The 12974-nt window shown below is 42.3% G+C and overlaps 1 protein-coding gene across 1 annotated transcript in view; it reads right to left on the minus strand.

Moving 5' to 3' along the window:
• Positions 1-219: 219 nt before the first annotated feature.
• LOC105980987 (chromosome unknown open reading frame, human C15orf43) overlaps positions 220-12974 on the minus strand; it is a 35943-nt gene continuing 23188 nt past the window's right edge. Inside the window, exons 4-7 of the mRNA XM_013009975.1 lie at positions 7868-7929; positions 5429-5514; positions 3945-4033; positions 220-362 (exon numbers count right to left, since the gene is read on the minus strand). Of these exons, the coding sequence (XP_012865429.1) occupies positions 220-362; positions 3945-4033; positions 5429-5514; positions 7868-7929 (380 nt within the window). The remainder of the gene's footprint in view (positions 363-3944; positions 4034-5428; positions 5515-7867; positions 7930-12974) is intronic.

Raw genomic sequence — 12974 nt, forward strand, 5'->3', positions numbered from 1 at the left:
ACAAAAAATACTCTACTACTTGAGCTGCTCAAGTGGTAGAATGCTAGCTAAAACAAAACAAAACAAAAAAACCCCACAAACCTCAGAGGTAGTATCCAGGCCATGAGTTTAAGCCCCAGTACTGGAAAAAAATAAATTATATATATATATATATATATATATATGTATTTAGCAATATTTTATGAAAAAAGAGATACCCATATGGAAGGACAATTTAACTTAGTATTTCTTCTTCATTTTGTTTTTTATAGCAGACATATTAATTTCATCTTGAACATGATATGCCAGATATCCTGAGCTTCCGGGAATGAAGTCATGTAATTCCCCAAGGTATTTCTTCATGGCATCAATTGATATATAATCTATAAATAATAGAAAAATATATTTGAAATCCTACCATACTATCTGCTTTTCAGTGTGTTCTATTTGTTAAATTTTTAAAAGATTATTTAAAAAAAACTAAGAAGAAATAGTTTCAGTAAGAAGATTCTTTATGAAATCTATAGTTGATGAGAAATATACTCTTTCCTCACCCTAAACCTTCTATTTTTAAACCTTCTATTTTTAAAACAAAGATTCCTGATTAGCCCTTTAACTACTGGAAGTGTGACATCTAGATGTAAGCTGTAACATAAAAGAACCTAGAACAAAATAACTGTAACTGGCTTAGAAGGTGACCACTTTGAACTACCTGTACAAAGATTCACTAACAGCACAAACGACTTATCTTCCCCACTAGAACAGGCCACACTTTCTGGTGCTGCTAATGTTGAGATAACAGGCTTTAGTGGAAAAAAAAAAAGGGTAAATCTATATTACTCAACAAAGGTTATGGGTGTGAGCAATTTTTATGTAATTAATAATCTGGAATAGATATGATTATCAAAGAAAGAAACCCTATCCAAAAGCTGGAAACCTAAGGTTTCAATGTTATGTAACAATTATTTGAATGAATACACTTTATGTGTAATGCAAATGTTCGTGGTTTACTCTAAAATTTAAATTAATTTAAAAGTAATTACTATGAAAAAAAATTCTAGTAGAGTTCCAGTGATTGAATTTACTATGAGGAGCCTGAGCTAGTACTACATCTTGTGAGGTATGAGTTATGCAGCTGACCATGAGCCCGACCTGGGAATGAGCAGATAAAAACAATTCCTGGCGGGGGCTGGGAAGGTAGCTCAGTGGTAGAGTGCTTGCCTAGCATGCATGAGGCCCTGGGTTCAATTCCTCAGCACCACATAAACAGAAAAAGCCGGAAGGGGCTCTATGGCTCAAGGGGTAGAGTCCTAGCCTTGAGCTGAAGAACTGAGGGACAGTGCCCAGGTCCAAAGTTTAGGTCGAAATAAACAACAAAACAATTCCTGGCAACTAGGGACATAAACAATCCTTGGGCAAATTGCAGGCAGGTGCTGGAGGGCATGGTGACCCAGTAATCAGACCACAGATGGTATTTGTTTGAGAAAGGAACCTTGCAGTTCAGCACATATCTCCTAGAGACTCCCCTGTGGTGCCAGCCAACCAGTTTAAAGTACTTCAGCCCTTTGATCTAACCAACAACCTGTTTCTGGTCCTTTCCCGCTTTGTAGTGGGACAATTACACTATAGAGTTGTTTTATGATTTTCCCATGATGTGTAGTGATATGTTACAAGATGCTATGATGTGTGCAAAGTCCCTGCCCTCCCTAAAAAGTGTATAAAAAGTGCTGTAACCCTGGGCTGGGGGCCTCTTAGCATCACCAGTTACCTGGTGCTTGGAGGACCAAGCTTGAGCTTGCAATAAACGACTCTTTTGCTGTTTACATTGATCTTGGTCTCTGGTGGTCTTTGGGGCATGGGGGGGGGTCCTCCAGTCCAAGTACAACAACTACAGCACTACCACCAATACCAACAGAATAAATATGTAATTTAAGTTCATAGGTTAAGAATTAACTTTGAAAAAAAAAAAAGAATTAACTTTGAGGGGCTGGGAAGGTGGCTCAGTGGTAGAGCACTTGCCTTGCATGCCTGAGGCCCTGAGTTAGATTCCTCAGCACCACATAAGCAAAAAGAAAAAAGCCAGAAGTGGTGCTGTGGCTCAAGTGGTAGAGCCCTAGCCTTGAGCTGAAGAGCTGAGGGACAGTGCCCAGGCCCAGAGTTCAAGCCCCATGACCAACCATAATAAATAAATAAATAAACCGTACTTTTAGTCCAATCACATTTCAGTACAGTTGTCTATGTTTCAGTTTCGACTATGGCTTCAATTTTGACCATGCAGTGAAGTCTCCCTAAAAATGGCAAACAGAGGCTGGGAATTTGGCTTGGTGGTAGAGTACTTGTCTAGCATGCATGAAGTCCTGGGTTCAATTCCTCAGCACCACATAAAAAACCAGAAATGAAACTGTAGCTCAAGTAGTAGAGCACTAGCGTTAAGCAAATGAAGCTGGGGGACAGTTCCTAGTCCCTGAGTTCAAGCCCCAGGACCAGAAAAAAAAAAAAGGCAAGCCAGGACTGGGGCTCACACCTGTAATCCTAGCTAATCAGGATGCTGAGATCTGAGGATTGCAGTTCAAAGCCAGCCTGGTCAAGAAAGGGACACAGTGATGTGAAGGGTAAACAAAGGAGGAGGCTGCAATGCTTGGTAAGAAATGTACGCATTATCCTGCCCATGCAATTGTAACCCCTCTGTACAGTATTTTCACAAATAAAATAAAATAAAAAAAAGAAAGGGACACAGTACCCAGGCTCTGAATTCAAGCCCAGGACATGCAACAAACAAACAAACAAATAATCAAATAGTGGCATTTTGGAGAAAGAATTGTAGATGTTCCTGACCCTTTCTCCTGTACCTGGCTTTGTGCATGTCTTCATCCATATCCTCACTTACAATTATCTATATACTAATAGCCATATTTGATTGGTTTCCTTACGTTTTATTCTCTCAATTTCAGCCTCGTTTATCTGTCTTCTCTTTTTTCTTTTGGTTGGTCATGGGACTTGAATTCTGGTCCTGGGTGCTGTCCCTCAGCTCTTCAGCTCAAGGCTAATGCTCCACTACTACATGAGCCACAGCACCGCTTCCAGTTTTCTGAATGGTTTATTGGAGATAAGAGTCTCACAGACTTTCCTGTCTGGGCTGGCTTTGAACTGTGATCTTCAAACCTCAGCCTCCTGAGTAGCTAGGATTATAGATGTGAGCCACCGGGGCCTGGCTCTCTGTTTTCTCATTATACAGGGTAACCATGTAGGAAAGCAACAAGCCATTAATGGACTTTTGGATATCCGTAAGTCTCCTTAAATTACATATAAAATTTGGCTATTTTGCGTGTGTGTGTGTGTGTGTGTGTGTGTGTGTGTTCTCTTGTGTGCATGACTGAGGTTGTCCGTATACTTAGATTCCAAATTAGGGTATTTAATTAGGACATTACATTGACACAAAGTATTTTTGAGGCCACCAGTTTCATTCCCACGGGGGCGGGGGGAACCTGATTTCAAAATAATGGGCATAAATTGTAACTGTATAAGTAGGGTCAAATGTTCACTTTATCTAAACAAGTATTTGGGTCCGGTCATGGGGCCTGAACTCTGGGCCTGGGCACTGTCCCTCAGCTCTTCAGCTCAAGGCTAGTGCTCTACCACTTGAGCCACTGCGCCACTTCTGGCTTTTTTTCTTTTTGCTTATGTGGTGCTGAGGAATCGGACCCAGGGCCTCATGCATGCAAGGCAAGCGCTTTACCACTGAGCCACCTTCCCAGCCCTAAACAAGTATTATTATAAGTACAGAAAATATGAGTCCCATCCTTGGGTCAATTCTGCAGGCCAATTTTTTTAACATATAAATGATGCCTTGCCATTATCATGTACAATAGAGGAGGCTACACATTTGAAGTACAATAGCAGTTTTATTCTTGACACTCTTTGTTTCATCCCTAGCTGGATTTACTCTAAATTTTATTTTAAGTTACCTGTTACCATGTTGTTCACGGGATAATTCTGAAGAGGGAAATACATCTGCTTTTCTATAACTGGAGTCTTTATAAAATGCTTTTCTGTGCTATAAAATGAAACATAGATATATGATATTGGATTATGTATTATAAATTTTGGATTTATATTACAAATTAAAAGTTATTCTAAACCGGGCACTGGTGGCTCACTCCTATAATCCTAGCTACACTGGAGGCTGAAATCTGAGGATCATGGTTCAAAGCCAGCCCAGGTATGAAAATCAGTGAGACTTTTTTTTTTTTTTGGGTCCGGTCGTGGGGTGTGAACTCTGGGCCTGGGCGCTGTCCCTCAGCTCTTCAGCTAGCGCTCTACCACTTGAGCCACAGCTCCACTTCTGGCTTTTTTTCTTTTTGCTTATGTGGTGCTGAGGAATGGAACCCAGGGCCTCAGGCATGCAAAGCAAGTGCTCTACCATTGAGCTACCTTCCCAGCCCTTCAGTGAGAAAACCAGAAAACCAGAAGTTGTACTATGGCTCAAGTGATAGAGTGCTAGCCCAAAATAATGTTTTAACTCATTTAACCTTCAGATTTGGGGAACATACTAGGAAGGAAAAACAGCACAGTGGTTGAGAGTTTAAAATATGGACCAGCTAGACTAGTTTTCAAATTCAACTTCTGTCCTTGAATAACATTGGATAAATTATTTAGCTCTCTAAGTATGTTTCCCCAATTGTAAAATGGGGTTGTATTTACTTATAAATGGAAGAAGCAAATGAAATGTTGTGAGTTTAGCTCACTAATATGTTGTATTTAGCAAGTTTTCAATAATAATTTACCACTTAGTAAGTGCTTAGTATAGCTAGTAGTATGCCACTAAAATAAATGCTTCATAGGTAGGTTACAGATATATTTATGGTCACCATATACCTTTGATGGTTCTGACAAAGAAAAGGCTCCGAGCTGAGAAAGTGACTTAGTGGTAGAGTGCTTACCTAGTGTGCATGAAGCCCTGGGTTTGATTCCTCAGTACCACATAAACAGAAAAAGCTGGAAATGGCACTGTGGCTAAAGTGTTAGAATGTTAGTCTTGAGCAAAAGAAGTTCAGGGAAAGTGCCTGGGCCCTGATTTCAAGCCTCAGGACTGGAAAAAAAAAGTTTCTAGATAAGACACTTGAGGTATAGTTATATACTTAGTGGTTTCTTCTTTTCCTCCCCATCTTCCCCTGTTTTTCCCCTTCCTTTTCTTTTTCTTTATCTCTCTCCAATTCTTTTTTTGAGGATCCCACTAAGGATGTAGCCCAAGGCTCCCTTGAATTCACAGTTCTCTTAATTCAGCCTCCCAAGTGCTGGGATCACAATCATGTACCAGCAAACCCGCAGTCACACTTAATCATTTTTAATTCTAGATTTCTTTTTCTGTAAATGGGATGATAATATCAATCCCACAGGAAACTCAGTGCATGAAGATAGCTAGCTATAATGAAGTATATAAATTCAATACCTTTTGAATAAATTTTGTGTGTGCTCGTTTGTTAGTTCACCACTTTCCCTCAGGGTTGTTACTTCATTTGATGCTACTTCCTCATTCTACAGACAGAAAAATAAATCACATTTGAAAAATTCAGCATACCAATGAACCAGTGTTTTTAAGGAAAAAAATAAAATGACAGATATACCAAAAGTCTTAAACATCTTTATACTTTTAGCCCCATTCAGTCTAGGGTTTTTTTGTTTGTTTTTGTCGGTTGTAGGGCTTGAACTCTGGGCCTGAGTGCTGTCCCTGAGCTCTTCAGTTCAAGGCTACTGCTCTATCATTTGAACCGCAGTGTCACTTCTGGAGTCCTGGTGGTTAATTGGAGATAAGAGTCAGGGACTCTTCTGCCCAGGCTGGCTTTGAACCTGGATCCTCAGATCTCAGCCTCCTGAGTAGCTAGGATTACAGGTGTGAGCCACCAGCACCTGGCTTTTAGTCTAGCTTAGTAGAGATGCTTACAATATTTTGTATACACACTGATACAATGATATATACTACACAATTTTAGTACAGAAAAAAGACCATATTTTTTTTTAATTCCAGGGTGAGATTATAATAGATAAGTAAAGCTTTGGTTGTGATAGTCTTATTACTTCTTAGTCTTTAAAAAATAAGGAAATAGGTATCTTGGATCCTGTATTGAGACCAGGCCTTGGGAGGTTGAGGGAGAAGCACTGACTAGTTTGAGGCCTTCCTGAGCTAATATAAGCCATAGGTAAATTAATACAGGTAAATAAGACTACATATAAGTCACAGGCACAGCTAAATTTGAGCAAGATGGCAAAAACTAAAAACAGTATTTTATACATTTCTTGAGAAGTACTAATTTAACAAATGTTACAGCAAGGAATTAATCAGAATTTACACCGGCAGGAAATAGCTGATAATTACCATGTACTACTGTTCCCTAAATATTAGTGACAAAAAAATTCACAACTTTTTAACATGAGTACTTCTGTTTACTCACAGAACAGGGCTAAGGGAATAGTTCAGGTGGTAGAACAACCTAGCAAGCATGAAACTTTGAGTTCTAACCCTAATACTGCAAAACAAAACAAAAAAAACTCCAAATCTTGAATTTTGTCAGTGCACTACTACAAAAACAATGTCTAGCCAAATAATATTAAAGAAAACCATGCCCTTTAAAATCCTTAATTTGGCTGATTACTACTAACATCTTGCAAGCAAACTGTGTGGTGTGTTTGTGCGTGCGTGCATGCATGTGACAGTGCTGGAAATTGAATTTAGAGCCTGGGCACTCTCCCTTAGGTTTTGGATTCAAGCTGGTACTCTAGTATTTGATCTAAAGCTCCACCAAAATCTTTTTGCTGATTAGTTGGAGATAAAAATCTCTAGCCCTAAACCACCAGGGCACAGATGGCTCACGCCTGTAATCCTAGTGGCTCCAGCATAGAGCGCCTTGAGCTGAAGAGCTGAGGGACAGCGCCCAAGCCCAGAATTCAAGCCCCACAACCGGGGTGGGGTGGGAGTGGGGGTGGGGGGAATCTCCAGCCCTGTGCTGGTGGCTCATGCCTGTAATCCTAGCTACTCAGGAGAGTGAGATTTTAGGATTGCAATTCAAAGCTAGCCCAGGCATGAAAAGTTTATGAGACTCTTTTTTTTGGGTCTGGGTCCGGTCATGGGGCCTGAACTCTGGGCCTGGGTACTGTCCCTCAGCTCTTCAGCTCAAGGCTAGCGCTCTACCACTTGAGCCACAGCACCACTTACGGCTTTTTTCTTTTTGCTTATGTGGTGCTGAGGAATTGAACTCAGGGCCTCATGCATGCAAGGCAAGCACTCTACCACTGAGCCACCTTCCCAGCCCCTCCAAGAGACTCTTATCTCCAGTAAAACACTCAGAAAAACAGAAGTGGTGCTGTGGGTCAAGTGGTAGAGGGCTAGCCTGGAGCTGAAGAGCTGAGGGACAGCGCCCAGGCCCAGAGTTCAAGTGCCACAACTGACATAAAAAAAAAAAAAAATCTTCCTGTCTAGGCTGGCTTCAAATGACAGTTCTCAGCTGGGCACCGGTGGCTCATTCCTGTAATCCTAGCTACTCAGGAGGCTAAAATCTGAGGATTGTGGTTCAAAGTCACCCCAGGCAGGAAAGAATGTGAAATTCTTATCTCCAATAAACCACTCAAAAAACTGGAAGTGGTGCTGGTAGAGTGCTAGCCTTGAGCTGAAATGCTCAGGGACAATACCTGGGCTGAGTTCAAGCCCCATGACCTACAAAAACAGAACAAACAAACAAAAAACCCCACAGTCCTCAGATCTCAGCCTCCTGAGTAGCTGGATTACAAGAATAGGCCAGCAGTGCCTGGCTCAGGAAGATATTTTTAAGACTTCATTGCTTTCAGAAAATTTTCAAATGCTAGGTTTCAGAGAAGTATTCACATTTATTCTTACCTTTTCTGTCTGAAAATGTTGATCTTGTTCCCAAATAAAACCACCAATTTTTCTTCTTATTTCTGTGGTGAGAACAGCAAATTCAATACAAGTAATTTACCAGTGGCTCATTCCTGTAATCCTAGCTACTCAGGAGGCTGAGATCTAAGAAACACAGTTCAAAGTAGGCAGAAAGGTTCATGAGACTCTGGTCTCTAATTACCACCAAAAGGGAGAATTGGAACTATGGCTCAAAGGGCAGAGTACTAGCCTTGAGCAAAAAGCTTCAGGAACAATGTCCAGGCTCTGAGTTCAAGCCCCAGGACTGGAACAAAAATAAAACCTATTTGTACTAATTGGTGAGTAACCATTAATCTTAGAATGACTATCTGACCTGATGTGATCTTTTTTTTTTTTTTTTTTTTTGTCAGTCGTGGGGCTTGAACTCTGAGCCTGGACACTCTCCCTCAACTTTTTAGCTCAAGGCTAGCACTCTACCACTCAAGCCACAGCACCACTTTTGGTTTTCTGGAAGTGGCACTGTGACTCAAGTGGTAGAGCACTAGCCCTTTTTTTGTTGTTGTTGTTGGTCATGGGGCCTGAACTCTGGGCCTGGGTGCTGTCCCTCAGCTCTTCAGCTCAAGGCTAGCACTCTACCACTTGAGTCACAGTGCCACTTACTTCTGGCTTTTTCTGCTTATGTGGTGCTGAGGAATCAAACCCAGGGCCTCATGCATGCAAGGCAAGCACTCTACACCTGAGCCACCTTCCCAGCCTGAGCAGTAGCCTTTAACACAAGGAGTTTCATGGACTTTTCTGCCCAGGCTGCCTTTGAACTGTGATCTTCTGATTTTAGCCTCCTGAGTAGCTAGGATTACAGGCATGAGCCATCGGTGCCCAGCTTGATTTTTATTTATTTATTTATTTATTGTATGTGTTTGTCTTAGGGCTTGAACTCAGGGCCTGAGCTCTGTCCTTGAGGACTTGTTCAGGTTATATTTTTGCTCTATCACTTGAGCCATAGCCCCACTTACATTTTTTTTGTGGTTTATTAGAAATAAGAGTCTCATGGACTTTTATGCCCAACTGGTTTCAAACCCAGATTCTTGGATCTCAGTCTCCTAAATAGTGAGGATTACAAGTGTAAGTTACCGGCACCCAGCACAAATAGTTTTTAATAGAGTTTGAGACCAATCTATGCTACATATTAGCACCTTGGGCTACCTAGCAGCACCTTGACTGGAACATTTTTGAATAAGTGTTTCCCATCTAGTCATTAATTGATTTGTATAATCACTGAACATATTTTAATATTATAACTAGGTCTCACTGGGATACCAAGTATGGATGAAAACATTTTTTCTGGGGTTCTAAATGCTCCTTGTAAAAGTGTTTTTTAAACTTTTTAGTTTAAAAAAGTTTGTCCGTCATGGGGCTTGAACTTAGGGCCTGAGCACTGTCCCTGAGGTGTTCTGCTTAAGGCTCTACCACTTTGAGCTACAGTGCTGCTTCCAGTTTCCTGGTGGTTAATTAGAGATAAAAGGCTCATGGAGCTGGGCACCGGTGGCTCACACCTGTAATCCTAGCTACTCAGGAGGCTGAGATCTGAGGATCACAGTTCAAAGCCAGCCTGGGCAGGAAAGTCCATGAGACTCTTAACTCCAATAAACCACTAGAAAACCAGAAGTGGAGTTGTGGCTCAAGAGGTAGAGAGTTCGCCTTGAGCTGAAGAGCCCAGGGACGTCGCCCAAGCCCAGAGTTCAAGCCCCAGAACCAACCAAAAAAAAAAAAAAAGGCTCATGGATTTTCCTGCCTGGGTGGTTTTGAACCACATTGCTCAGATCTCAGCCTCCTGACTAACTAGGATTACAGGTTGGAGCCACTGCTGCCTGGCCTTGCTTTTATTTTTAATACTCTTCTCACTAGGACATAATATATAGCTTCACTCTGTCTATCTGTATATAGACCTGTATTTTTCAGGTAAACAAGAGACACATCAAGAATTAGGCAATAGCCATGCAAGGTGGCTCACACCTGTAATCCTAGTACTCAGGAGCCTGAGATTTCAGGATTGGGCTTTGAAGCCAGCTTGAGCAGGAAAGCCCATGACACTCATCTCCAATTAAACATCAGAAAGCCAGAAAAGGGGCTGGGAAGGTGGCTCAGTGGTAGAGCGCTTGCCTTGCATGCATGAGGCCCTGGGTTCGATTCCTCAGCACCACATAAGCAAAAAGAAAAAAGCCGGAAGTGGCGCTGTGGCTCAGGTGGTAGAGCGCTAGCCTTGAGCTGAAGAGCTGAGGGACAGCACCCAGGCGCAGAGTTCAGGCCCCACGACTGGACCCCCTAAAAAAAAAAAAAGCCAGAAAAGGAGCTGTGATAGACTGCTAGCCTTGAGCAAAAGCCTCAGGAATGGCACCTAGGCCCTGAGTTTAAGCCCCAGGATTGGTGCGCATGCACACATGCATACACACACACATACACACAGAACTGGACAATGTAAGACTTTAAAAACCTGATATTGAAGTTACCTCAGAAAAGCTAGGTAGAATCTAAACAGAACAGAGTAAGATGTGCCAAGCAGGAAAATGGAAAGACCCAATCTCAGAAGCAAGTGTTTTTTGTTGTTATTGTTGTTTTCTTCTTTTGTTTTGTTTTTGGTCACAGGGCTTGAACTCTGAGTCTGGATGTGTCCCTGAGCTCTTCTGTTCAAGGCTAGCACTCTACCACTTTGAGCTATAGTACCATTTCCAGTTTTGTGGTGGTTTATGGGAGATAAGAGTCTCATAGGCTGGGTGCCAGTGGCTCATGCCTGTAATCTTAGCTACTCAGGAGACTAAGATCTGAGGATCATGGTTCAAAGCCAGTCCAAGCAGGAAAATCTGTGACTCTTATCTCCATTAAATTACTCAGAAAAAGCTGGAAGTGGCACTGTGACTTGAGTGGTAGAGCGCTAGCCTTAAACACAAAGAGGTTCAGACCCTGAGTTCAAGCCCTAGGACCAGGGGGAAAAAAAGAGTTTCATGGAGGGCTTGGAAGTTGGTTAAGTGGTAGAGTGCTTGCCTTGAATTCATGAGGCCCTGGGTTCGATTCCTCAGTACCACATAAGCAGAAAAAGCCAGAAGTGGTACTGTGGCTCAAGTGGTAGAGCGCTAGCCTTGAGCTGAAGAGCTGAGGGACAGCGCCCAGGCCCAGAGTTCAGGCCCCACAACCAACCAAAAAAAAAAACAAAACATCTCATGGACTTTTCTGGCCAACTGTGATCATCAGATCGTAGCTAGGATTTACAGGCATGAGCCACCGGTGCCCAGCTCAGAAGCAGTTTTTCATTTGTCTTTGCACTTCACAGGGTTGCTGAAAAAAATGTGAAAGTACTTTTTTTTTGGGGGGGGGGTCCAGTTGTGGGGCCTGAACTCTGGGCCTGGGCACTGTCCCTCAGCTCTTCAGCTCAAGGCTAGCACTCTACTACTTGATCCACAGCACCACTTCTGGCTTTTTTCTTTTTGCTTATGTGGTGCTGAGGAATCGAACCCAGGGCCTCATGCATGCAAGGCAAGCACTCTACCACTGAGCCCCTTCCCAGCCCTTATTATATATTTCAAAACAACAAGAATTCAAGTGTTCAAAACAACAAGAATTCAAGTGTTCCAAACACATAGAAATAACATGCTTGAGGGAATGGAAATGATTGCCCCAATTTGATCATTATGCATTGTACACATATATTGAATTAAAGTGTGCCTGATAAATATGTACAAATACCAAGTGTCAATTAAAAATTTAAATAATGTTCAGGTGCAGTGGCAGAATATCTGTAATCCCAGCTTCTTGGAGGCTGAACCAGAAGTAGCAGAAGCTTGAGGATAGCCGGAGCAATGTAGTAAGACTCTAAAACCAAACCAAACCAAACAAAAAAACCCAACCACTTATTTTTTTCCAATTCAGAGGCTTGAATTTAGACACCATTTGGAAGCTTTTATTGCTCAATGTTAATACTCTACTTCTTGAACCACAGCTCTGCTTCCAGCTTTTTGGTAGTTAACTGGACATAAGAGTCTCATGGGGCTGGGAATGTGGCTTAGTGGTAGAGTACTTGCCTAGCATGCATTAAACCTTGGGTTCCATTCCTCAGTACACATAAACAAAATTAGCCAGAAGTGGCACTGTGGCTCAAGTGATAGAATGCTAGTCTTGAGCAAAAGAAGCTTGGGGATAGTGCCTAGGCCCTGAGTTCAAGCCCTAAAACTACCCCTCCTTCCCCCAAAAAAGTCTTATGGAATTTCTTGCTTGGGTTGACTTTGAACTGCACCTCTCAAATATCACCCAGCTCAAAAATATGTTTTTGTATAGTGTAGGGGTTTGAACGCCGGGCCTCACACTTGCTAAGTGTGAGGCTCTACCACTTGAGCCATACCACCAGCCCTACAAAGAATTTATTTAAAAAAATTGGGCCAGGCATTGGTGGCTCAGGCCTATAATCCTAGCTACTTGGGAGGCTGAGATCTGAGGACTGAGGTTCAAAGCCAACCTGGGCAGGAAAGTTCATGAGACTCATCTCCAATAAACCACCAGAAAACTGGAAGTGGTGCCGTGGCTCAGGTGGTAAAGCACTCGCCTTGAGCTGAGGAGTGCAGGGACAGCACCCAAGCTCAGAGTTCAAGCCCCACAATAGACAAAAAAAAAAAAAAAATAAAGGCAGGGCATAGGGACTGAAGCCTGTAATCTTACCTACTTGGGAGATGATCTAAGGAATCAAGGTTTGAGGCTAGTCCCAGACAAAAATAATAATTAATGAGACTGCATTTCATTCAGTGACTGGATGTAGTGGCACACACCAGTCATCCCAGAACTTGGGGAAGCATAAATAGGAGGATCACAGTCCAGGCCAACTTGTGCATAAAGCAGGACACTATCTCAAGAATAACCAAGACAAAAATCTATCATATTTAGGCCGGGCGCTGGTGGCTCACGCCTGTAATCCTAGCTACTCAGGAGGCTGAGATCTGAGGATCGTGGTTCAAAGCCAGCCCGGGCAGGAAAGACCGTGAGACTCCTATCTCCAATAAACCACCAGAAAACCGGAAGTGGCGCTGTAGCTCAAGTGGTAGAGCGCTCGCCTTGAGCTGAAGAG

This window comes from Dipodomys ordii, unplaced genomic scaffold (assembly GCF_000151885.1).
Source record: "Dipodomys ordii isolate 6190 unplaced genomic scaffold, Dord_2.0 Scaffold11, whole genome shotgun sequence".
Lineage (NCBI taxonomy): Eukaryota > Metazoa > Chordata > Mammalia > Rodentia > Heteromyidae > Dipodomys > Dipodomys ordii.